The 27,815-nt window shown below is 39.4% G+C and overlaps 1 protein-coding gene across 1 annotated transcript; it reads right to left on the reverse strand.

Annotated features, from left to right (window-relative positions):
• Positions 1–314: 314 nt before the first annotated feature.
• Positions 315–27,815, reverse strand: susd6 (sushi domain containing 6). The gene is made up of 7 exons (XM_041975989.1): positions 27,595–27,815; positions 22,167–22,346; positions 5,023–5,217; positions 4,410–4,604; positions 4,161–4,299; positions 3,197–3,672; positions 315–2,660 (listed from the first exon to the last, which is right to left on the reverse strand). The coding sequence occupies exons 2-7, from the start codon at positions 22,303–22,305 to the stop codon at positions 2,635–2,637; spliced, it is 1,170 nt and encodes a 389-aa protein (XP_041831923.1). The 5' UTR covers positions 22,306–22,346; positions 27,595–27,815; the 3' UTR covers positions 315–2,634.

Here is a 27,815-nt window from a genome sequence, read left to right on the forward strand (position 1 = left end):
GTTTTAGTGAAGTGGTGGGTAAATTCCAGGAATTGTGCTGGTGAATTCATTCAAACTAAACTGAAGCAGGATACATCCCTGTACAAAACAAGGTTCAGTCTTCCAGGGTCCTATTCAAAGGAAAACTAATCATGTTTTTCTGACACTAACAAGCGGATACACATTGTTTTAATTGCCAAATACTGGAAACAACTTGACACGAAAATGTGTTGGCTATTTAAAAACAGCCAGACCAATGCTTTCCTCTTTTTTTTTTTTGTCCCACCGGAAAAAAGATTAGTGAGACAGACCTGAACAAATGACACATAATCTTCAACATTTAAAAGAAAGCTTTAATTAGAAAGTTATATACACACTGTAAAATTAAATTAAACTTTATACAAATATTAAATTACTATCTTCACACCCACTGCCATGTACAGAGGAAAAACCAAAGCTTAAAGCGTTGAAAGTAAGAATCAAAATGTGTACTTTTTAACCTGTTATATTCAGGAAATCAACACCGTACAACAGTGCTTATTAAAGTCATTTTCTTTTTCTTTTTCATCCTGTTGTGATGTAATGCCTTGTAGCAAAAGAGAGCTGAGGAAAACTGAAATATAGGTGCTTACACGTTCAACATCTTCACCATCATTATTATCACAGTAGCTGAAAAAGCTAGGGGAGAACAGAGAATGATGGACATTCGTTTAGTCGTGCCCACAACAAAAGTAAACTCATTGATAAATACACAAAGACAATTTTATGCATAGAATAGAAAAGAATAGAGTAAGGCCATCAGGAAAACAACATGTTGCAATACTGTAAAGCAACCAATTTGGAGACTTATGATTACACATTAAAAAAAAAAAAAAAAGAAAAAAATGTACAGGTCTAAGGCAACATTTTGTTTGCATTAATAATATTGTAGCCGAATAAAACCGAGAAAAAAAAAATCAGACGTGTTGTTTTCTCTCCTTAAAGCAGTTAAGCTTAAAATGTAATTCCACAGATCCATCTGAGTCATGCTGTTTCCACGGTGACCAGCTCAACTACCAAAGCTTTTGAAGAGGCAATGAAAACAGAAGATGACTTTTAACAGAATCACACAATTCTCTCTTAAATTTGCACTTGGCATTAAAGGAGGGGGGTGTGTATATGTGAAGGGGATTGGGTACTATATAACAAAGCTTTTCTCATTTTACTGCAACCAGTTGCAGTTTGTGTCCACGATGCACAACAGTGGAGTTTTCGGTTTAGTGTGAAAATGGGTATGGACCAGTTCCTTTAAGGAGACTAGTGTTTCACAGCCATTCAGCAAGAAATGATAAGTATTCTAGCTTGAGAGCAGATGAATAATATATATATTGTGTGTCAAAGTCAATGATTTAAGTGATGCTGGTTTGTTCTTGTGACTTATTTAATGCTGGGAGGAATAGTTTAATATGGTAAAAGATAGGGACGCTGTAAGGCCCGCCTCTAAACCAAAGGCGGGCAAACCAGGAAATGGTTATATCAAGGCTTACCGTAAGAGGACAAGTCCTCTCCTGCCATAAAAACACACACACACATGCACTCAGGTTCAGCAACTCAAAGCTAACAGCCACACACAAACAACAAATACATTGGGAAAATAAAAAATAGAAAAAAAGCCTTTCAGTATAGTCATGTGCCCAATTACTATATCCAAAAACAGATCTCTTCAGCTCTGAGAAAACGTCACATGATGTTTCGCTCTTCCAATAAAGCTGAAGATGTGTAGCAGTCATAGAGCCAAAACGCAAATTAATCCCATCTCATGTGACAGATGGAGCATCTTCTCTGTTGATATCATGTGCATTTGGTTACAGAAAAGGAAGAAGCAATTTAGTGCTAGGGAAAACCCTGCACCCTGATTCTAGCTTTTGTGAAGGGGCTGTCGATTTCTAATCCATATTCTAGACACTGACAGAATACACAGAGCTAGAGAGACAAGAGGGGGCTTCATGCTTCGTTCAGAACGGCCCACCGTGCTGTGACAGCTATAACCGAAAACATGCAGCATTTGCAAAGAGGGCTGCAAAAACTCAGGCATGACTCACAACTTTTCAAGTACAGCGGGAAGACTATTCTGATTCTGAGTGCCACAGGATCAGAGTCAAAAATCACAAGTAACTTTTCTTCTTTTTTTTTTTTTTGTATCCGCAGTGACCCCATACAAAGCTGTTGTGTTTTATAGTCTTCACAGAGGAAGCCTATATGAAGTGTTAATATAGATAACTACATTGGCACTGAGGCAAGTGCATGGTAATACGCAGCCTATAGTGCACAACCTTGATTTAATAAGTATGTAATATTCACAGGATTTACAGGATTTACGTTGAGCTGGCACCACTTTGTTTGTCTGGCTTGTTTTCGGTTTCATCCAGTCGCTGGGTCCTGTGGTGCTCCATCATTGCTTATGTTGCAGTATTGGTATTGGTTGTTGGCTTTGATCTGCATGGGCAATGGCAGAAAGGTTGCAATGGGGAATAGGCATTGTTCTAGTCTTTTCTCTGCTGGCTGCTTGGGGGGTGAGGGAGAGTCAGGGGAAGCGGGCTAACAGCTTCAATCAGTTCAGGCCAGCAGCCAGAGATGGAGAGAGAGGTGCTGCTACTGATAGCGGGCCAGCAGGCTTCATGCTTCCTTCAGCAAGGGGATATCTGCAGAGGAACAGAAGAGTTATTTGAGAGAACAGTGGCGAGAGGGTCATTTTTGGTGCAGTTCATGTCACAATCAATTACAATCACTATGTATACTGATTTTAAGCATTTTATATGTTAATTTGGAGGTTTTGGTTTTGTGTTTCATATTCTGTCCCTGCTATTCACTGTGTTTTGTCCTGAGTTGTAGACTTATTTGAATGAGGTTAATTAGACACTTGCAGAGAGTATTTAATTAAAACTGTTCTTATGCCTTTACTGAATTTCTCCAGGTGTAACTTAAACTATAACATTTAAACTGGAGTGACATTTGTAATAAAACGTGACTGAAATAGCTCCTGAATTTATGTCATATCTTGTTCTTGGAGCCTAGAAAAAAGTGTGCATGAATGACTTTGCAAGTTTTGCTTTTAGATCATCATAAATCATAAAAAACATCAGTCATTTATAGGATTTTTTTTTTTTTGCAATTCTAACAGCGGTGCATGTATCTTCTCATTACAAAGCAAATCTGTGGAGAGGGTGCTTCCTCTTACCATCAGAAAATTCATCTGTGGAGGTGACAGAAAGCAGACTGTGCTGGTCGCTGCTCTCAGAGTCTCTACGGAGTGGTAGGGGACCTGCACATGCACCCCCAGGGTGCTCTCTAGCCCATGATGATGAAGCGGAAGATGGTGCCTGATGAACCAGCACCGTCTCTGCATGACGGCGGGAGGAAAAGGATGATGATGTGGAGGAGGTGGATGGGAGACAGAAGTCTAAGTCTCTATGGTGGCGGGTTCTGCTGGAGCCTTGGCCTCCTGTGGCTCCCTGAGGAAGCTCCTCAGAGAGCACGATTGGAACTCGAGACTCTGGAGGAGCTGCAGGTGGGGGTGGTGATGGTGGTGGAGGAGGACCGGATGCACTGCAGGGTCCACCATTTCCATACACAGCTTCTTCATAGGAGGGCAGTGTCACCTGGACGCCCTCCACCATGATGGAGCACGACTGGCCGGAGACTCCCTGCTCTCTCCTGATGAACAAGAGACAAAGAGAGTGAAACAAAGCCTGAGATGAAAAGAAGTGTGGACAAAGTGGATCATAAATGTATGTTGTGTGATGCAGGAAAACCTCTGAAAGGAGGTGATTACTGTTGACTGTACAATCTCTTTATAGCAGGCTGCCCTCAGCCCTCTGGACCATTACACAATCAACAAGAGTGCCAATGACCATTAGATCAAATCATCCGGGCTTTTATCACAGAGCCACAGCAGAGCCATTCATCGACTTTGATTAGATTAACTGTTTTCACACCTTTGCTTTCATTTCTCAGGTAATCAAGAAATGACAGCTTGCAGAACTAGTTGTATTACATAACCAAAATTTCTGAGTAACAGGTGTGTCCACACAAAGAGCTATAAATAAAGCTGAAACTTGGAGATAATCATAACATAGTTAAGCAAATGAAGTAAACCTGGTGGATTTGCATAAGGAAAGTTCAGTCATTTGCAAGTAGCTTACCTATTGTGATGGAAGGACTTGAGCTTTGGCTGTACAAGAACAAACAGTACCACTAAAAGCAGGATGAGAATCACAGAGCTAGCTGTGGTCCCAACAATATAGATAGCTGGAATACCCGGCGGGGAGCTTGGCTCCTTATCTGAGGGACACATGAAGACAGAGAGAAAGTCAACGTGAGAGTTATAGATTCCTTTTCATGAAGTTGTTTGTGCTCACAGAGATAAAGAACACTTAGTAGAGATGATGAACCTTGTGCAAGTCTGCAACTAATCTGCAAGGGACGGTCCCACTCTCCGTTCAGACAGGTGAGGTACTTGTAGTCCCCCTTCAGAACATAACCCTCATCACAGAAGTACTCAATGACAGTATTCTGGGTGAGAGTAATGCAGGAAGGCGGACGACAGCGATATCCTCCATTCTCTGGTTCGGTAGGTGGCGGACAGACTGGAGAGAGAAGATAGAAGAAATTATCTGCTTGTTGCTGGGCACAGATAATGTGTTTGAAATCATTTCTACCTGCGGAAAGATTATGTTTACCTAAAATTCCACTGCACTTCCTGCTATCTCTCAAGAACAAACCTCTGTTCGTATTATAGTTTGAGATTTCAGTTTTTGGTGTGCTCATATGTAATATATGCTTACGTTTAACCTCAAAATGCCATAAAGTCAGCTGGAAAAATAAGTTTTATGCTCATCAAGAAACTGATATTATTGTTAGCTGGAATAAATAAATATAATTAAAGAAAGCATGCAAGCATAATCAGTCAAAATTTGCCCATTTGACCACAAAATAAACCCTCTAAACTTAACTAAAAACAAAACCAACCAAAATGTTTACAAAAAAATAAATAATGCTGCTCACCATTGCTTTTGATACAGTTAGGAGGTTTATGGGACCATTCTCCAGAACTGGTACAGATGATGGTGGTTGTCCCATCTGCTGTGTATCCTGGCTTACAGGCATATGTTAGTAGAGATCCAGGGGGAAAGGAGCCCCGGTTGGATTCGGTCTGGTTCAGCAGGTCTCCGTGCTGCACGCCGGGTGGCTGCGCACAACCTAAAGAAACGGAGACAAGTGAAGGGCATCATTATTGGCTAGCTGCTTAATGGTCTTAACAACAGATATGATCTTGGGCCTTTTCCTTTCCCTTAAGTAACCAACTCGCAGCTGCAGATCAGCAGCAGATCCTGATTCATATTTTAATAATGCAAAATGATAACGTAATCATGAGCTATGTAAGTAAAATAAGCAGAGTTAAGGCAGCCTCCAGTCGGATGTGTGTGCAGGGATTTTGATGTATCAGCCTATTTGCTTTTTGTGTATTAATATAAATATGACATGATATTGGTACGGTGTATGTATTTGCAAACATTAAAAATGTGTGTTTTGTTCCACCAAATAGCATGAGAGCCTGAGTAATTGTTTTCCAGTGACTCAGATTAATGTGGCGCTACTGGATTATCTTGCTGTTTCATTATACTGACATAAACCTTTTCTGGTGTCCTCTGCAGGCAGTTGCTTGCTGCTGGGTCAAACAACCTTTCACAGGCAAACTGTCAAATTGAAAAGTAGAGCTGATAATTAAAGCTCAGTGGAAATTGTTACCTGAGACGAGGCTACTTCTTACACCATCTAGACAGAAACACTGCATCAACATGACAAGTTAGGTGAGGGAAGCCATTCAGTTGCAGCACAGAGGATACCCCAAGTGCTTCATATAGATCTAATTTCTCTCGATTATCTCGTGTTCATTAAACCATCTTTACCCCATGCTAGTATTGGTCTTATTCATCCAGTAGGGAGACAGGGTCCAAGGCTCATTTGCTTAGCAGTAATGACAGACTTCAAAACTCTTAAGCCATCCAATAAACTCAGGATGTGACAGAAGACGTAACGTTAATTGTGCTTTGATCCACCTTCCTATGCTCCATCTATGATCCTGCTGGGTCCTGCCAGCTACTAGTGCCTGTGTGAAATTTTCTCCCCTATATGAGAGTGAATCATCTTATTCTGTGCTCCAATGTTCCCGCACATGCTCCTGTTAATATACACAGACATCTGGAGCTGCAGTCTAGATACAGCAGAGCATCTAAATCCAGTAAATTTAACCTAACATTGCAGCATCTGCGTAAACTGAAACATGTCAGCTGGAGAACAACTGTCCTCTCAGTACCATTAAAGCTAAATGGAAATCGGATACAGATAAACTCTGATGGTTCATCTGTGACTTTAATGAAAACAGAATTTCTTAAGACACTGAACTCTTTAAGGTGTTTATTTCTGGCTGAAATCATGCCTGAAAGACTTTAAAAAATCTTTGGATCTCTTCTGTTTGGTTAATTAAACAGAATTACACAATGTTAAGCAATCTCTTTATTTTAAGTAACAACTAAAATGAAAACACTCCATAAAAAACATTAATAACACACTAATCACCACATGGCTCATTATTTACCTCTTGATATGAGAATGTATGAAATCATATTAGCTGTGGCCTGTTGCAGTGCTTTATCACTCGCCTGACAAACAAACACAGCAACATAGCAAACAGTCACTTTGTCTTGCCTCTGTGTGTTTAGAGATTGAAAAGAGACTATTTCCACAGCCATGGCTCTAACATCCTCTAATCTCTGAGGAGAAATGTCGCTCTAAGCTGGCAGCACAAGATTAAATGCAAACACTCAAATGTGCGAGCAACTACTCACTCACACACAAACATACATGTACACACAGTAACAGAGTAAACACCCATAAAAAACAGACACGCCCAGGAATAAGACATGTGACACCAATGGGTGTGATACTGAATTGTACTGGAGAAGACTGGGTGTGTGCTCAAGAAGCTGTAAGTGGAACAAAACATTCAGTTCACAGTGTTATTAGAGGTATATTACAAAATGGTAGATGTCTTACTGCTGCAGATACTGAGCAAATTGAACACTCTTAAAATCAGGACATATTTTCTTAGGGTACACATCTCAAAAACAAAACTACAGCAACTATTTCAGACTGTAGTGGAGAGCAGCATTTGCATCACAGAGCTGGATTGATCAGTTATCGTCAACAACAAGACGAGATGAGCTAAAAGTTTATTTTGATAGAATAAAACAATACTAAGGTCTTAAAGTGGTATTTGAAGCAACACTGTCTGCACATATCTCTGGATGCCATTTGACACCAAGACTTGAGCAGTTGTTCATTGAAAGGCTTTGGTGCGACTAAAGGGTCTCTGAGGAAAGGACAGTGGTAATGGAGGTGGCAAAGGTTATGAATTGATGACCTCTGGCTGGGAGGCAGCAGGGGATAAAAAGGCCTTAGGGGGCAGTTTAGAGCAGCAGCCTTTAGCCATTGTTTTGATCTTTTGTGGTGAACTGCAGAGCAGTCAATAGAGCTGTGGAAGACAGATGAGTGTTAATGATACTCATCATTTTTCTTTTGAACGGCTTTATTGTCCGCAGGACAGAATCAGAGATATAAATGCATAAGAATATGAATGCATGGTAACTATAAAATAAATGTATTTGTTATTCAAAATTGATAATATTATGATATAAACGTTTTAAAGGAAAATACTAGCTTTTTACTGACAAAAATCCATTTATGTGACAAAAAAATCAACAATCCATCTCTTTGCATCATCACAGCGGTCAGCAGTTTAACAGAAACAGCTCCAGTATCAGGCATAATACAGTCAGGAGTTTATTACCTCACAAAGTCCAGGACACACAGATCACTGAAATTCGGTTATCCTGAACAGAACCTGAAGTCAGTAAAAACAAGTCACTTTTCTGAGCCTAAAGTCCACCCACAAGGACAAGTAACCCATTTTTGTGCCAGAAAATTCTTGTACTGCGTATGTGCTCCCAACCAGTTCCATTATCTGAGTTTATCAAACATTATTCCCATCTGTTCCACTAAAGCCCCTTACACTGGACAAAAAACATCAACACTCAATAACAGCTGGCATGGTCTAGTGGTGAGTGAGTAAAATCTAAAAAGTAATCAACAATCCTACGCCTGACACGACACATGCAGTCAGGGTTTATTTTAACAAATCTTAGGGGAGCCCAATGTGGCACACTGATAATAACAAAAATCATACTGAGAAGCTGAAGGGAGTTTATGTCCATTATGTTAGACTATTAATTTTTTTAGAAAGATTCGGCACTGGTGTTAAAGCTCAAACGATAAGTGATAAAAGGTTAAAGGTGAGCTTTTTTAAAATCAAGCATCCGTTTCAGGTATTTTCTAAGAATAAAACCCTTCTTTGGTTGTAAGATATGAAAATTTCCAGTAAATATTTCTTTTTTGTTAAATTCCTTAGGATTTCGAACCATTGGTTGGACACATAAAAATGTCAGGAAGTTAAATATAAATACTTTGTTAACAACATAATTGAATTACACTAAGAAATTAATGGGCAGATTTAGTTATGATGAACCAGTTGTTGCAGCCCCATGTCACAGAATATTGTGCTTTGAATAATAATAATAAAAAACTAACAAAGTTTCCAAATATAGATTAGATTGCGAGGAGGGTGTGCGCATCAACGCACTTTCCTGTCTTTACTCCTCTCTTGGGATTAGAAGATCTAAAATCCATGTCATCTTAAAAAGATACAATGAAGGAAACGATATGGAAAATAAAGTAATATAAAAAAAAAGTAGTTGTGAAACTTGGAAGTGAGGAAATTTGACTTAAACACACTCTCCCACGGGATTTTACCTGTCAAAATAGCCAGAGTCTACATCAAAGACGGACATAATTCATAATGCTGCAACTGAGAAAAAAGGTTTTAAAAACGTTTAAATGAAAAGCGCTTTTGCAAATTACTAAAGAACAGAGAAGTTATCTTAGGTAGGGGTGAGCTGAGTAACTGAGGAGTAAAGACAGACATATACTTTGAGGAAAATATCATCATCAAAGAGGAGGAGGGGGAAAGAGAGAAATGAAGGGAGTCTAGAAAGCAGCATCATGGAGCACAGTGGCCCTGGGCGCAGCAGACATGCTGTGGCAGGTTAGCCTCAACCAACAGATTTCTATTTGAGGGCTGTACTGCAGCAATGGGAAGATGCGGCAGCAGCCTGTTACAGTACAAAACACACTGTGAGCCGGGCAAATGGAAAGACGCTGTGAAAGGAAAGAATGAATACTAGCCCGGTGTCCAGAGAGGGTGCAGTGGTTAGTATACAACCTTGCTCTCTTCACTTTTCCATCTCCCTTCTCAGCCTAGACTGAATGCTGGCTTTATAAAAACATGAGGAAAAAAAAAATAGCACTGTGGAATGCCTGACTGATTTTTTTGGTACAGCATGTTTTGCGCTTATGAGGAAAGGAATGAGACACAGCTGAATACAAGCTGTTCTACCAACTAGTCTGATGTTACGAGCTTTCTTGAGAAAACAGGCTTTTTGACAAATGTCGAAAGACAATGACGACTAAAACTGAGTCACGAGTGCCTTGCGATAGCTAGCGGAAAGAATGGGGAAAAAGCACACTTTCATTCATTCAAAAACCACAGCAAGTCATTGTACATGTCTGTTTAAAGATATTTAAAGATGTAGATAAGATATCCCAAATTTGCTTACGGTTTATTAGAGTGAACTCATAGGGATTTTTGGGGGTGTAAAATTAAGAACAGACTATCAAGTTTAAATGGAAAAAGATTGGAGGAGCACTTCAGGTAGTGGTGAGACTGGGTCGGGACAGAACATGTGGCTGATTGCTAATTCCACCTACAGAGCTTTAAGGCTGAGCCTGAGGAGACTCAGACTATGGGGGGTGTTAAAATCCTCTGCTTTGCTTTTAGGTGCTGGACTGCCTGTGAATATCTCCCCTTTCCCATCTGTTACCAGTGGAAGTCCCCCGCTAAAAGCTAGAGGGGGGTTAATTGAGGAAAATATGGGTGGGGTAAAGACAGGGGTTTTAGCCCGAGCAAATTAAATTTCTAATTATCCTCCATTACAAACTGGGAGCACACTAAAGCAAATCCGACACTGATGACTTCAACAGCCAGCTGTTTAGTTGCTTTATATAACAATAGGCCATAAAAGAGGGTGTGTTTTCCCCTACGTGTTTATATGTCAGGAGCAGGGGAATTTGTGTGCGTGAATGAATACTATGGGGGCAGTGCATTGGATTAGGCTCAAAACCGAGGGGATGATGATGCTCTCTTTAGCCTGGTAAATATGTTTTTTTGTCCCTTTGTTGGTCTCCTTTCAAGTCCCCTGTTGATATCGTTTCTGACAATATTGCTTTTTTTGGGGACATGGGTGTTTTTGTTTTTTGCCACCTTCCCTTGCCTCGAGTGCTAATCTATGGGATTTTGTTTTTTTTTAAGCCAAGCTGTTGTTATTACAGAACAGTACAATACAGCAGAGCCCACATTGGGTTAGTGTTTTAAAAAAAATGAGTGTTCCCACTCATTTCAAATAAATATGGTCTTCATTGAATTTTCATAAGGAATTAAAAACTAGAAAGCGTTTTTCCATATTCATCTGCTGTCTAAAATGGTAGAAATATTCAAGTAAAGTGGTAAAATTTTATGTGTTGCACATAATTGTGACTGGAAAGAAAAAATACACAAGCCAAAGAGACGGCTTCCATTGGACACACATAATTTTTCCTGACATTTTATGGGATAAATTATTAACCAAAATTTAGAACATAATCAATAGTTAAAGAGTAACGAGGATAACAGGTAGTTACAACTCCACTGAAATATTTACAGAACTATATGAAACAATAATAAACATACTTGGATATAAATCACTATGAAATATGTGATAGATAACCAATAAAAAAAATAAACACAATGACTTCACCATCCTGTACCTGATGTTTTGTGTCTTTCTAAAATCCCAATAATTTAAGAAAATAAGACGTTTATTGTGAGTGACTGATGTTAGCAGTGTCATGTTCCACTGAAAGGTGAGAACTTGTCATCATGGTGTTACACGGACACACAAATTCCCACTCATTGTTTCTTCCATATGTTGCCCACTTATCAGAGCTGGGAACTGTGAATGACGAGTGAAAATACAGTGCATTAAGCAAGGAAGAAATGTGGGAGAAAAAAACGTAATAACAATGACAAATAAATAAATAATAGTAAAAAAAAAATGATAAAAAAGCAGAATTCTGGTGGTACAAGGTGGAATGAATGCAGAACAAAGCTGAAACTTCTTGACCTCCTGAGGTGGTGGAGGGACCTGACAAAGGAAGGAGAGGAGGAAGATGATGGTATAGAAAAAGAAGACAGTGTGAGGAAGGTGCTGCTGCCATATTTACACAAAGCATGAGTTCAGAAAGATACAGGCGAACAGCTTGCTTACTATGAAAGTGTGTTATTCCACATGTTCTTAAGTAAACAGCAGCTTTTCGTTGAGCTATGCTGTGAGTGTGTATAATTGATTATGGGATGTGAACTAAGTAGTTAAACAGAGCTGTGGACACTTTAAAATAAGATAATGAGGGAGATCTAAAAAAAAAAAAAAAAACAACTAAAAGAGTCACTGTTACAGTTAACAGAGAATTTGCTAGAAAACACGAGTCAAATTAATTTCCAGAAAAATGAACCATTTCCTCCCCACATTATTTCCTGCAGCTGCACTGGGTGCATTCACCCAGAGAGAGAGAGAAGTCTTGAAACAGGTAGGCACATCCCTTCACCCCATCCATTCCTCCCCTGCTGTTGCAATGCATTTAGCAAGCCACGTGTGCTGCCTCTGCACCCCATTGTTCATGTTCATTGTGGGATGGGACACAATGACAGATTTAAGCAGCGTGCCTCTGAAAAGAACAACAGACAACTTTGCATTTGAAGGGTTAAATATGCATGAGAGGCCAAAGTGAGTGAGGGCAGGCGGGAGTAGCACCATTGTGTGACCTCAACATGCAAACATACACACACCCTCTACCCGTGTGTAACAGATGGGAGGATGTTCCTGGAGGCACACAGTGAGCTCCCCCTTTGCTCTTGTATTACCGTCTCTGCTGAGGACAGCTGGGAGGCAGACATTCCTTTTTCTCAGCTTTCAGAGGAAAACAAAAGAGTGTGTGAGACCCCTCCTACACACACGTGCATGTGTTCAGACATTCACACAACCCCCTCAGCAAAAAAACTGTCATTACAACTGTGGGGCTGATCATATTTCAGCAGCTTGAGCTTGCTTGCCAGCAGAGGTATGAGTGCTGAGCTTGGGGCATTTGTTGAAGGTGAAAGTCAGGGAGATAATCCTAACCCTGCTTACCAGAGCTGGCACGCTAAACTGTTAGTAGTTTGTACCAAAGCCACTGGTGAGGGCAATGTAAGGGTTGCGATAGTACAGAAATGTTGAGACCTGCTTAAAAACTCAACTCAACAGCTGCCTCTTTCTATCTGGTGAACTTATTTTTACTCTTCTGCTTCAATTTTTACTGCAAAAGTAAAGCACATGCTGCACTATAGATCAAATGTGCTAGAAGTAAATATATTTATGATTAAAGAAAACACAAAAACCAACAATCCATGCATACTTCTGTCATATTTAAAATATAGGATACATTATTATGGTCACATGTCCCTGTCAAATAGTTTCCCATTATGGACTGTTACTCCTATTTAACAATGCAGCCAGTGTTTTGGCCCTGTGTCAGTCATCACTGTAATAAAGTCCAACTGGACTCTGATAGAACAACTGCTCAAGTAAATCGCCATTTGTTCAGGAGGCTGAACAAATGGCATCAAACAGCTCTGTGTATAACCTCTTAACACATGCAGCTGGCTCTACTGAGAGAAGAGGCATGCCGTTTGCTGCCTTTTCCCCACTTTCAAATAACAGTGGGCCTTTCTGTGTCATTTCTACAAGATAAATATTTTAGACTCTTGCTGCTACTAATAGCATAATAACAAGAGAACGCCAACCAAAGGCAATCTGAGCCAAACCTACATGTGTGAGTATTGTAAGTCTGCCTTTACTGGTGTAACAAGGCACTAATGAAGCCAAATCCTACACTTTATGTTTCCAGCACATGCCAATGACAAACTAACAATGACTAACTTTGTCTCATATCTGTCTAGTACCTTCCTCTTCTTCACCTCTAAAACTGTTTTCAGTCACATGTCTGTTACCTTCCTCATCCTCTGCTCTTTTCTCATGGTCTCCTTTCCTCTCTCTGGGATAAAAAAAAAAGGTTGCAATCACATGCAGAATAAAATCTTAATAAATTCATTTCTGTTCTGCCATTCAGTCATAGATTAATCATATAGTCATACCTTACCAATATATTTCATATGTACACAGACTTTATTGATTTGATCCCACCTACAGGTGCAGCTTTTAACAAGTCTTGTTTATGACCTCTGCTCATTTTATATACTTGCAAACTGTGATAAATGATAAACGATGTAAAGCTATGGTTTGCACTTGAATTACAGCAAAACTAAATGTGGCTTGTTTGGCACGTCACTGATGTTGAATGATTTTATGAACTGTAGTACTCTGGTCCCCTTTTTGAAATTACATGTTAAAAAATTTGGTGTAACATTTGACAGTGGGCTCAAATTTGATAAACAGATTAGTTCTGTTGTTAGAACAAGCTTTTTTCACCTCCGTCTTTTGGCCAAAGTGAAGCCCTTTCTCAGTCGGCAGGATCTTGAGAAGGTAACCCATGCATTCATAAGTTCAAGACTGGACTACTGTAATGCCCTTTATGTTGGTCTTAATTTCTATTGATTTGCTAGAACATATAAATTTCCTGAACTGCTATTTTCTTTTTTATTAAAATCTACTAACATTTAGTTGAGCTAAACTACTCTAACTACCTAAATGACTATTTTCATCCACCTTAACTTAGAAATGAACCAGGAGTTTATTTGTGTCTTATCTGCTGCTACAACAGGAAATGGGTTATCTTCCATTTTATGTTGCCTCACTTGGCTGCTTTTGTATCCACACCAGTCAAGTTACCTCCCTAACAATAACCAGCCAGGTGCACTTGGTCAAGTTGCATGAAAATAAGCTAATGCCGGGCATAGTTAGACTGTGATACTAAGTAGTAAAAAGTATGTTGTTTGTATGTAACATTCTTGGACAAAACTTAGACTTTACCATGTGTTAGATTAACTTCTATCAAACCCCAATCTGTACATATGTTCTTTAGAGATATTGCAACAGCAGCAGTAGCTGATAAACGTGAACATGTTCTCCATGACCATAGCTGATCTATCTTGCACTGTCACTCTCCTGCACTCTGCATCACTGTCCCTTTCAGCCAACATATGGTGAACCTTATTAAATTATGTTGCTGTAGATTTCTAGGATTTTTTAACACAATACAAATTTTACATTTATTGGGTTCTGTGAAATTGTGCGTAATTACCCTCAAACTGCGCCAAATGTCAGACCCTGTACAATGCAAGGATTGGCCTGTCTGTTTTTCAAACTTAAATGGGACATACTGTTTATTAACACTAGGAAATAACAAAAACACAGCACAATGACAAATGAAAAACATAATCCATGTGCAAATGTTCTCATTTAATAAAGCTTCAAGGCAGTAAATATGTCACAAAAGTCACAAGTTTCAAGTCATTGTCAAATGTGCCAAGTTATAAATAATTAAACATGACATTCCAGCCAAGCCTACATCTTTAATGAGTACTAAAGGCCTCAGCGTACACATGCAAACTTCAAATTTAAAACTGTTGGTTGTAGCATGAAAAGTGCTGGAGATTACTCACATTTCTCCATCCATTTTTGAAAACTGATTAGTTTAGTCCTATATCTGACAAAGGCAGCTAAAGACCACCTTTTACTATTTTTAAATCCAATAAAAATTCATAGTTTCGTTTACTAGTTTTCCATAAAATCCTAAAAGAGTAATCAAAATAGATTTCCAGTCAGACTGTACAGAAACTGTTATCATTTGGCTGTTGTACAGAAAGCTGTTTACAGATAATGTAATAAGGACAGAGGGCATCAGAATGAAGCAAAGCCAAGTGGCCACTAAATATATCAACACTCCACCTAATGGACTGTTTACAGTTTGAGGGATAGAATGGGACAGAAAAAAACAAAAAACAGGAAACAATGACAAAAAGACAGGAAATTCAAAATTCCTATTAGGAAATTATGTGAATAAACATGAGACCATGGTAGAGGTGTGCATTATGGTATCGTTTGAACCTGGGCTGGCAGTGTTTACAGGGCGGCTGCTATGCGAGATGAACTTAACACCGCGCCCACAGCAGTGTTAAGCAACAACAAAACCAATTATTTTTCCTTGTTTCCGTCTGGTCTTTGTACTCCTGAAGCTCAACATTTCTTTGACGTTGTAGTAACCGTGCTGCTCTGGTCTGTTGCCTCCACTATCAGTGAAAACTCCAGCAGAAACAGCTGTTAAACTTTCCTGCTTCCGCCTCCAAACCGAGGTTGGCAGGCAGAGGCGTGGTGAGTCCTCCTGAGTTAAGGCTGCAGCTAGCTTCAGCTTAGCTCCATTTATCTTAGCCAGCTGTGATAAAGCAGACACAGGACTCTGCTGTAACTAGAAAACCACCACTCTGATTCACACATGCGCTGTGTCAGACCAGCAAACATGCTGCATGTCCCTGTTTCTCCCCTTCTTTAGCTTGACTTAAAAAAAGCTGTCAGCTTTGTCTGCCTGTCTGTAGGTCTATCTGTCTGAATTCTAGACCCATCCAGTGAGTATTGTAGAGGCAACATTGTAGGTGAGAAAGCAAGCTTGGACCTATGATCTGGAGGGAGATCATATAGGAAGTTCATCCCCTTCTTTACCATCTCTTTTTAACAGCCACTAAAGAAGAAATGGATGAGAAATGAGACAACAGTGAAGGAACCACTTCAGCTGAAATGTAGTCAGGCAAAGTGAAACAGCTGTACTCCACCTCCACCCTCCACAACAAGCAGGACAGCACATGTACAGCCCAGCCCTACCCCTCAGCTGAGTATCAGGAAGCCTGTCTCACCAACTTTATATTGCTGTTTGTTTTGCTACTTAAGATGAGTAATGTGCACTTTGGGAGAAAAGTGGCACAGTTTTTTATACAAGCTCTTGACAAGTTGTAGCAAAGCTAAAAAATTAATCAATAGGAAGGACTTCTATGGATGACAGCAGACTGTTGCCCAATTTCCACTGCCTCCACAGCTGGGCATGTTGAGGCCTATCCACTCTGCACTGCAGTACGCGATAACAAAACTGACTTGATATTTTGGTGTAATGGTGATAGTTGCCACTCTGCTGTAGTGCTACACTGAATATACTGCATTGCTTCTGTGCAACCAATGACTCTGTAGCTGCTAACACAAAATGAACATTTACTGTTGCTGCTTCTTATCACAAAACATTAAACGGCAAAACATTGCAAGCTTATATTGTGAATAAGGACAACAATGTCTGAACAACTAAGATCAGGGTTCCTACAGGATTTTACAAGTTAAATTTAAGACTTTTTAAGACCTTTTTTAAGACCCTGCGGGAACCCCCATAAGCCAGAAAAAAAACCCAAAAAAAAAACCATACAGATGTTTTCCAGATTATACTGTGGGACAATGGCTGAGAACGATCTCAGCTTGTCATTAGGATATTTAGCTGTACCAGCGTCATGAGCTCTGATCATGGTTGCTTGTGGTCTGACACTGCTTGGATGTCTCAACCATTGGCAAAACTGCAATGTGTGTAGGATGCTCTGTTCCTTATGTGTAAGGCACAAGCTTGTTTGAACAGGATTCTGCTGTTGACTAACGGTGTGACGAAAAAACAGCCCACATTGTTTCAGTGGGCCTGAAGACCACACGTCAATGAGGACGTAAAATGGGAGAGAAGAGTACAAGACAAAAACAGGGGGACAAAAAAAAAAAAAAAAACAAAGAAAATGATCAATTTGTTTACACAACACAAGCTAAAATAATTTAAAAAAATTAATAAATAAGGTTCTACAAAAAGAGTAAATGAGTGAAAGAAAGAAACTAAAGGAAAAGCAACAGAAGACAGGGAGGGCTGGGGGATATATTTAGCAGCTCATTAGTCAGAGATGTCCTCTACTCAGCAGGCTGGTCCCTCAGATGAGGCCCTTTGGAAATCATTATGACTGCCTGCTGCTTCAGAGAACCACATGTATTTCACTGGAAAACAATTTACGCACCACCTCTCCTCTCCTCGGCCTTAATGTTGCATCAAAACGATCCTCTATTTTGGAGGACAGGCCATGAACCAAAGCTTAAAACAACACAAAGTGACATGTTTTTAAATATAAACAACTGCATGTCACTACATCTGCTACATAAGACTAAAGCTTGATTTATACAGGCGCCTGCGTAAGGTTGGTTACAACGTCACCATCATATGCTCTGCGTCTGCGGAGGCTTGACGCACATATCTTCCAGACCTCAACGTCCAGCCCTGCTTGCAGTACAGTTAAGCAGAAGTACTCTTATGTGATTGCTCAGCTTGTGATTACGTGTGTTCCAGATTTCTGGAGCTTCCTGCTGAATTTGTACGGAAGAGAAATTAAAACACAATGTCGTAACTACGCTCGAATGTAAGAGGACATTTCACCAGCTACTCCGGTCCCACCACAAATATAACTCCAGCTTTAGGAGTAACCTCTCATAACTAAGATGCAATGGCAGTTTCTTGGATCAATTAATTTTTTTATGCTTTCAGATTTTACAGTTGTGCTGCCACTTCCTGATCTGACATTCATTAACCTGTGTTACACAGTCACTGGGAAAGGGCTTACATTTGGAAGTAGTCAAATAACAAGGAACTGGTAAGCACAAATGCTAATAACAATCACTTAATATGGTCTTTAAGTGTCATATGATAAACTTATCAAACAGGCCTTAAGCCCAAAATAATCTGACCATATGTGGTCTTCTCTGATACTGGAACAGTCTGGTCAACACTTGAACTGAAATGCTCTTGTATCACCTGTCCTTACAGTGGCATCTGTTTTCTTTGTCTGGGGAGCAGTTTAAAGTTTCCCTTTAGGGCTTGATTGGTTGGGAGAGCCATTAAATGACACTGGGTGGGAGCAGAGATTGATGGCTGAAGTGATAAACACACAACTAATGAAAGAGAAAGGCTGATGGATTTGACCATGCTGCTCCTAAAGGGATCCAGTCTCACCTGGCTAATGGCTCAGGCCTTTAAAAGGAGAAAGAAAGGGAAAAAAAGGGACAGACATTATAGAAAAGGGGCTACTCCATATTGAATACACTCACAGACACATACAATGAGTTAGCAGACCTAATTGGGACTGGTGATCTAGTAGAGCTGTAGCTTGCTGTGGTCTCCAACACCCTCTAAATGCACTCTTTGTTCTCACGTTTCAGAAAGTAGCCAGAAGTCAGTGTGTTGCTTTACTCCTGCCAGCAAAACCGCCTTGCTAATAAGACTTCAGGGACCTATTCCGATCAGTTAATTGCACAGGAATCAGTGTTCCACCTTCCTTCAGGTTGCACTGTTTGTAAACTTAGCCTATCAAATAAACTTCTTAGACAGACTTTGCACACTGGATTTTTTTTTTTAAGCATACATCATTTGTTGGCAAAGAAGGCAACACGAATACAGCTGTTTCAAGATGCCAGAAGTAGAGCATGGCTCATTCAGATATTTTCCTCTGTGGTCAGAATAGTGACGCTACACTAGCCACTAAAATCTACTTGGGTATTATAGAGAAGAAGAGCTGTCAAGTCTTGTTTATTTAAGATCAGCTTTTTTTTTTTTGCCTTTTGAAAACGTTATATCCTTGGGATGGTTCTACACTGATTCATAACCTACCAAATTAAAAGAAGATGTCTGTACCCTTGATGAAGCAAAGAAAATGTGTCAACTTTAGCCATGAATGGACAGCAACTACTGGGAATTAGAAAGGCAGCCCTCTGCTCCCTTCCCCTTTCCCTCAGCTATTTTCTTTATCTTATGACTCCACTCTTTTCAGCCCATTTCCCGTTCTCACGCATGAACATACATTAACAGCACCACCACACAGAGAACACAGCAGGCTTGTTTGTGGGAGACTTCTGTTGCTCGCTGTCTCTTTCATGTACAGCTGTAACTCAACTTCAGAGAACAATGAGTTCTACAGGGCAACATTTATCTGTTGACATGGACACAGAAAGATCATTTTAACCTTTTAACTACTTTTACAGCAGAAAATATGCTATGTGATCATGTGAATAGACTCTTTGGTGTTTTGAGTAGTCATCTTTACTCTTTCAGTTCTGACTCACTGTCTGGGTCCACTTCCTTTGAAACAAACCACAAAGGCTTACTGCTTGGAACTGACACCCTATTAGGAACTGAACTCTATGCGGCCAACATAAGTAGGATGTCAGAAATGCTCAGAAAAAACTATAAAGTGAGCAACATTTGCAAGTGTCCTTAAATATCTGCAGACTGATGTTATTTGTCCTTTTGAGACACAAACCCCCAAGATGCTGCTTTGCAGTTGTTTGTTTACTGTCACTATACTTCAATGAACAGGATGTTTGATTATAAAAATAGCTGCATCCAGAACCTCAGTCTATAAACACCAATTCAATCATGTGCAGTGATCACAAACACAAATCCAAGAGAGCCATTTACACTAACTCAACAGATATCCTGCTGGTAATCTCTACAATGAACAGCTGAAGGACAGATAAAAAGATGCGACTTGGACAGGTTCTAAAAATATCTTGGCTTCAAGGCTTTGTAACTACGTCCTATCAGACCATATAAGCAGTTACAAGAAAATGTTATCTTGACCTTTCCAGAAAGAGCATGAACTCAAAAAAATAGAGGCTCAAGCATTTCCTTTCTTTGTTAAAGGAAGAAATGTTTATTTTTTTTTTTAAAAAGCCAAGACTTGTTTATACCTTTAACTGACATCCCGCGTCTCCATCTATTTCTCTATCAATTAAAGATAGTATTCAATAAGACAGTATTATCCCAAAATAGTAAAAGTGACAGAATGCTCTGCAGACCAAAAGTACAGGCTTGATGTTTTGTTTTGGATTCTTGTCTCTGGTGTTTGATTTTGCTCTAGTATGCAAATGGAATACAGTATATTCCTTAGTATCAATTTCTATTCATAGAGCTCATTGCTACATTTTATATGACTCTGGAATAGGTCTGTCAGTGGTGATTAAATTTCATATTCATGAAATTTCCAAAGCAATCTCCCTCCCTGGAACATGTCAAGGGATTACCTATGTAAATTATGTATGCTGAGCAAAGGGAAGAGAGAGGCCAGTGATTGGAACAGCTAATGATCATTTTAAAGCTTCGCATTTATGGTAATATGCCTGATTATAGATTCGATTTCAGACATTCAGTGTGTAAATGCTCCAATACATATTTTGCATCTTTAAGACAGTAGTTGCTGTTATGCTGCTGTTATACTCACACCAAGTGACATTATCATTTCTCTCCTTTACTGTATTCCTTTTTTGTCAATTTTATATCATCGTGAAATTAACTTATTATCTGGTATGATCAGGATTGCAACCAAAGAGTCAGTAATGTTTCATCCTTTGCTAAATTTACTATGATCTTTGAAAACTACTACTATAGTGTTTGGAGAGAAAGTATGATGCACACTCATTATTCCAAAGTAAGGGAACAAATTTCAAATTACTAAGAAATCTGCACGTAAGTTATTTAATGTGGTGGATTATATTCATTAAATATAGCATATTTCATATCTAGTGTTGCATACTAGTTTGAAGAGCGTGACCTCTTTAAATATGAGTCAGCATTATGTACTATAAGGACGTACTTGATCTAGAAATACGACACCTAAAAATAACTTTGAATTGTTATTGTTTTCACTGAAGGCATCTCCTTGAGAGAACTATCCTTCCCTGTGCGGGTGCATTTGTCACTGCATCATGGAGCCCAATGTAGGATCCGTCTGATAATTTGCATACAGCCTTATGGGAGGCGTAACATTGACAAGTAGAGTGTTGAAAACTAACAGTAAGACAGGACTGAGCACACACACACACACACACACTTCCATGTAGAGTACACAGAACATGTGGGCTAGGGATTTGAGGACACATTTTTTGATAGCAAAGGGCTGTGTATGCGTGAGTGTACTGAGCGCAGAACGTGAGCATGATACCAGGCCCTCTGGCCTCAACATGAATCATGTGTGTTACATAAGTGGAGAGACCATAGACTTGGGATCATCATCTCATCTCTTGCTTTATTCTATCTGTTGCCGTTTCTCATCCACATAATAATCTAATAATTTTGGGCCATAAAGAAAGAATCAATTATCATCATCATCCCAAAGCCTTAAACCAATTCTCACACAGATTTAATTATTCACACGTACACAGTCCGCTCGCTCTCTGTGGCAAGGACATCTGGCACATTTCACAAGCTGGCTATGTGTGGAGAGTACACGAGTGTGTGGATACTGCATGTTAGGAGTTAGTGTGTGTGTTTGGATACTTATGGGGGGATGGGACTGAAACACAAAAGGATTGAAGCGAAAGAAAATCATGAGTGAAGAGGTTCAGCAAGTTCACACTATCAACACTGCACAACAGCAAAATAAGACGCTCTACAAGTCCTGTAGTGATCAATAAATATCGCCACTGTTCCAAAGTTCCAATGTGTGAAGCAGATCAAAAATCTAAGTTGGTTAATTATGCTGAAACCTATCAAAACACTAAATGTCAAGCTGGATTAGAACCTTATGACAGCAACGTGACCGCAGACAACATTTTCTCTTATGTTCGTCTCAATAGCGAGGGAAAACTGTTGTGACTCATTAGGATAGTGAATGGATTCACAGAGTGCATGAGATTGAGCTCACAGCTGCAGCTATGTAGCAGAGCAACCTGACCTAATCAAGGGTAAAAGAAGCCAGTTTATTCTAACTGACCTGCGAGGGGAAAATGACCTCAATCAATTCACAAGAGACTGGTAAAGATGGCGGTTCATTCAGCGTGTGGGAACACAGACAGAAAAAAAACAGTCTATGTATTTGTGTGTCTGTGTCTTACCTGATGCGTGACCATGGGGGAGCAGGATGAAGAGAAGGAGTAGCACGGAGGCAGCCAGTCTATGGGCTACTGACAAGGAGGCAGAGGAAGAGGAGGAGGACAGGGCTCTCGTCAGAAACGCTACCATTCCATCGCACATCTTTTCCTCCGACAGCCAGGGAGAGTCAACTACGGCCAAACCTGTCGAGGCCACATGAAGAGGAAAGGACACAGAAGGAGGGGTGGGGGGCAGATTACTATCAACATTCAGCGAGGATTACGTAACCAGAAACAACACAGAGAGACAGGAGGGAATAAGGAGATCCAGCTATACAGACTGGTTGACAAACTCAAAGTGCAACAGAGAAGACCGTCTGCACACTTAATTAGTTAGCACTTGGTTCTGTAATATTGTACAAATAACTGTATGAATAACTGTAGTTGCATTTTCACTTTTCATGTGTTCCATGAACAGCATCCACCAGTAACACTACAGATCAGAGGGTTCTCCCCATCGCTCTTCCATCCCTAATCATTTCTCTGGCACAGGTTCTATGTACATAAGCCCGTCATTACACTCTGTTTCAGATTATGTAACATGGAAACAGATCATTGCCACTGATGAGGTCGCACCTTTAGTAGCAGAGATCCAAAATCCAGGATTCAGCTAAATATTTGTAGCACTAACAAATGCAAAATTTGAAGAAATAACCTTACAACGTGGAATGTGTTTCTTCAATAAGCAGTATTTTATTGTAGCTTCATCAAAAGACAGGGCTAATTTTCAGAAAGTCATGACTCAAAAGGTTCTGTGCTATTTCATTACTCAGCAGCAGCAAAGCATTACATGTTATTGTATTATTATTGTTATCATTTATAAATAAAAACATTTTTTTTGTTGCAGGGTTTTCTCAAATGAAATTTTAAAGGTAACAGCAGGTACCATGCTTTGTGACAAGCAGTTTGCTCAGCTGTGATTCCTGTCTACTGCAAGTGGTGTCTGCAGTTGAGTCTGACAGATAAATTATGCAAAAAAACAGCTGCATGAGATGCTGCTTTCTGTAGCATTTCCTGTGTTCTGAATTGCTGATATGACAACACTTTCAAGCACAGCCAATACCAACCATTGAAATCACTCCAAAAAGCTTTATCTTTACTTTTTAAACTCCTGTTATTATAGAAATCTGAAGTTTTTGTTTTTTAAAGGTTATTCTTCTTTCTTCAGTCAGCACCATATAAGCAGAATTAGAGCTAAAATTATAAAAATCTGAAATCCAAACATAATGAAATTGTAAAGCCAGATAGAGGGTCTGAAAAATACACCAGCATTTTGTCTCACTTTTGTTGTTTTAGAGCAGCAGACTAGAGCAATTTCTGTGCACTCATCTTCTGCAGCAAATACTTTTTTTCTGCCACCCAATATGTATTTCACAGTGCCTAGTTTGCATTAAAGCAACTACATTCCAGTAAGCATTTATTGACATTAATATTATGGCTTTAATTTTTTAAATCAGATGCCACAGCGCTGGGGTGGGCACATTTTGGTTTTAAGCCAAATGATAAAGGAGATCCCATTAACTTAAAAGAGCCGATTTGATGGATTTTCAGCAGAAAGATGGCGTCATAAGTGTTACACCACTAATCTGAAAATTCATCTTTGCATCCAGCACCCCATTCCACCAAACAAGGATTAAAAGTCGCAGCTGCAGATCTTTCTCAGCAAGTGGCTATAGCCAAAGCTTTCAAACGAATGACTTATTAAAAGGTGACGATATCAGATAGCACACTTTGACACTGTAATACAGTATAAAACCCAAAGAAATGCAGCCATTCAATACATTTAAAAAGGCACCTTAAATTTCTTGAATTACCAGGAAAAGGATTCATGTAAAAAACTGCAAACCAATTATATTTTACGGATTTGAAAGAAATTGACATTTATGCATAAACATTTACTTTGTAGGACTAAAACAGAAAACAGAGGGATAATTCTTTTTGATTTGTATTTTCCTATAAAAGTATGTTATTATTTGTTAGTTGTATTTGCATTATTATATAATGATTAAGTTTAGACTATCATAATGACTATACATAAATAATCCATTTCAATTATTGGTATGACAAACAATTGTCTTTTAACAGTTTGTAATCATGGCAGCCCTAGTCATGCTGTCCCCTGGTAGATAATGGTACTTCCAGGACTATAGTTCTCTAAGTGTGTTGTACATCTCAAAGCACTGAAGGGTACATAGCCTACATTTAAAACAACCAAAAATCAATAACATTGACAGTGGCCCATTTTTTACGATACACCTGCCACCTTTCTAATGTCCCTAAGAACAGGATGGAGTGGCATACTGTACCTGCATGTGGTGCAGACCAGTGTGAGAATGACGCAAGTTAGCTTTGGCAGAACAGTCTGATAACTGCATTAAGCCAAAAAGGAGCTAGACAAAAGCACATGCAGTGGACCTGTGCCAGTCATTTGATCCACAGATTCTATCTCATGCTATGCTATCTTTATGATGGGTTGAGAGCACAGAGGCTGGTGGAGTATGCCGAGGCATTTTGTCATCTCAGAAGGTGTTCTTAAGAAAATATCTTAGAAACATCATGGATAATCAAAAAAATGCAGGAAAAAAGGTTCTTGCTGAGGTGTAAATAACTACTTTGGCTGGCATAATATGCTGGACTGACCTCCTGGAAGAGCTGAGGGCAGCGTATTGAGCAGCCAGTTTCTTTTGAAAACGTAAACTTAAGCAGAGTTAACTTAATTGCTTTCTTGCAAGAGAGTCTGAGAGGAAAAAGTGCAAACTACAACATCCAGTTAGCTATGACAAGACACCTTAGAGCTTAAACTATTTCTTTTAGCTCTTTAAATGGACAGATATTTTTTGCACATAATTAATAATTCAACAGTTGATGGGAAAGTGAAAGTAATTGTATAGTTCAATGTTAGATATAAACCTCACTTGCAAAAGTGTGGTTTCCTGTTAGTCAATGACAATGACGTTGAGCCTGGCATGTCACAAAAGTATGTGGTTCTTCTTTAAACCTCAAGAGATTTAGTTTCTTAGCTTCTGGGAACAGTATTTTGTGTCAACCCACATAAATAAACACTTCCAGGCAACAGCTTAATGTTGCCAGCTAACATCTGGCTTTTTGATAAACCAGATCATAACTTTAGGTTGATAGAAACAAAAGTTTAAATATCTTTGTCATACAGTCATACTGCAAATAGCCAAAATATAAGCAATTATAACTGTAGTGATATTTTTTATCATTAGTAGCACCATCATTACACTGAATGTTTCAATACAAAGTTTGAAATTAAGAGCAGAAATTTATTTGTATTAGAAAACCTGATTAACATGATGCAAAGAGATACACCAAGATGATTTTGATGCTAAATATAACTGTGTGGTAAGGACCAACTTTAAATAATAAAAAAAACCCCTAAAGATCCAGTTTGATTATTTCAGTATGCTCCTACACAATACAATAACACTTGCCACAGCTTGCCATCTAGTGAAACTGGTATTGCCGATTTTGCCTAAAAAATTATGCAGCTTCCCACTTCAGACACTCGTGAGACAAGCAGTCCGCCAGCAGGCTTGCTACTGCAGTTTTCAGCTGCCCGAGGCTCCTGGAATGCAAAGGGAGCCAAGGAGAGCAGCAGTGCAGACATGTGTCCAGGAACAGAGCACTCAGTGTGCCAAAGAAACAGCCGAGAGGAGATTTCAACCCAATAGCCCCCAGAGCTACTGCTGCTGGTAGAGCCTGTGTGGACCTGTGGAGGGAGCCAAGAGACAGGACTCTGCATGGCAGCAGAGAAAGGTCCCTTTGTTATCAAGTATTATGTACTGTTAAGCCCTACAGCTCCTCAGCATCCCTCTGTACTGCTGCAAGCAATAAGACAGACAAAAGCAGAAAGATGGAGAATAGAACATTAATAGAGAAAACAAGTGAAAACCGAGATAAACAGGAGAATAAATTAGAGGAAAGCACATCTTCCATCAAGGAATTTGAATATCAGGTTTTTGTGTTATCTTACAGATAGATAAATAATGGCAGTGATCACCCAGTCACCTCTCACCCTGACAGAGGAACCAGAGATACAATGCCATGCCATGTTCACAGTGACGAAAGGGAAATTTGAGAATGGGTTTAAAGCCAAATGCAATGTTGCTATTACTTTAATTAACAACATGTTTTCTTTAGTTGTACTGGAAAAATAACAGTCTTATGGCTCAAACCAAGTGTTAGGAAAACTCATACCTCAACAAAATATACAGGTTACTAGCTAAACATCTCATAGGTTGGATTTAAAACTGAACAATGATCTATCAACATGCAGTTTTATTTAAGAGCACTTTCCTGCACATCTAACTAGCCAATACACAGGAAAATGTTCACTGACAACTATAAAACAGCCTCAAAGCAACAACGTGGCGTTGCTGAAAGGTTGGATTAAAACACTGGTCAGCCTTGTATTACACATGGTATACTGTAGGAGGAACACTGGACTTGGACACTTCCCTTACTTTGTTCTCCAGTGTAAACAGTTCACATCTGGACTCCCCTACCCTTTGTAATCTCAACTGTGACATCTCACCCTGCACTGCTAAGAGGACCTACAGACTTTTACTGGAACAAAAGCCAAAGGGTGGGAAATACCACTGTCGTTTTTGTCTTAGAAGAGACACCCTCATAACTCGATCGCAAATCCCTGCAACTCTATCAAACGTGATCATCGAGCTTTCTGGCCATCCTAAAGCAGAGTCACACGCTTCGACACGTGCAACTGTACTGCGAGCTATTTAAACAAAGAGTGCGGTGGGCTGCCAACAGCACACACACATACACACGTACATATACACACATACACAAATACAGCCGGTCAAAAACAGATAACTACTCCAGATAAAAGAAAGAAAAATCACGACACGTCGTAGTTTTAGTCTCGCTTGACAGATTCATCATACATAAAATCAGCACACCTCTTACTTCCTTGTACCTATCTTTTATTGTTCATGTGACTAAGTGTAACAATACAGTAACGTTACAGCTGTTACAAAGGGAAGTAACTAGTTACTCGAAAAATATTTTGTTTTATGTTTTCAGCTATATTGTCAAAATTATATATTATCAGTTTTTTTTTTTACTTAATACCAACTGAGTGCATAAAATAAACACATTTAAGTATTTCCTTAAACGTTGACATTTAACGCAAAACGCAGCTTGGTTACTTTAAACACCAACAGCGCATAAGTTGAAAAACACAAAACTAAGATTAATCTATTCTCTTTTACTGCCATAACATGCGCCTTCCTTCTTTGTTATTGTGTAATCAACAAATACTAACGGAGGAAAAGAGGAAACGAGACAGTGAGAGTTCTCCTGGTGGCCTATGTGTGCCTAGCTAGCGAAACAAATAGATAAGACTCACCAACGTAAAGGTTACCAGCAGCGAGCCCTCCTCTGTCCAGTTCACTTTCGACACATTAACCGTTGTATAAGTGGCGACACCCAAACTAAAAATGTGGAAAATGGATTAAAATGTTATATTTTCGTCGTTTAGCTCCGCTGGCCTGCTTCCGTCTCTCTTCGCCCTCTCGACTCGCCTTTATTTTAGGTGAGCGGAAACACTCGCTATGAGAACTCTACAGG

Source organism: Melanotaenia boesemani, chromosome 22 (assembly GCF_017639745.1).
Source record: "Melanotaenia boesemani isolate fMelBoe1 chromosome 22, fMelBoe1.pri, whole genome shotgun sequence".
NCBI lineage: Eukaryota > Metazoa > Chordata > Actinopteri > Atheriniformes > Melanotaeniidae > Melanotaenia > Melanotaenia boesemani.

Excerpts from the sequence above, each read along its gene's own strand:
- susd6 (XM_041975989.1), bottom strand. The coding sequence starts at position 22,305 with ATGTGCGATGGAATGGTAGCGTTTCTGACGAGAGCCCTGTCCTCCTCC. Across the intron at positions 5,218-22,166 it reads CCCCCATGGTCACGCATCAG|GTTGTGCGCAGCCACCCGGC; the intron begins GTAAGACACAGA and ends CCGTTTCTTTAG. Across the intron at positions 3,673-4,160 it reads AAGTCCTTCCATCACAATAG|GAGAGAGCAGGGAGTCTCCG; the intron begins GTAAGCTACTTG and ends CTTGTTCATCAG.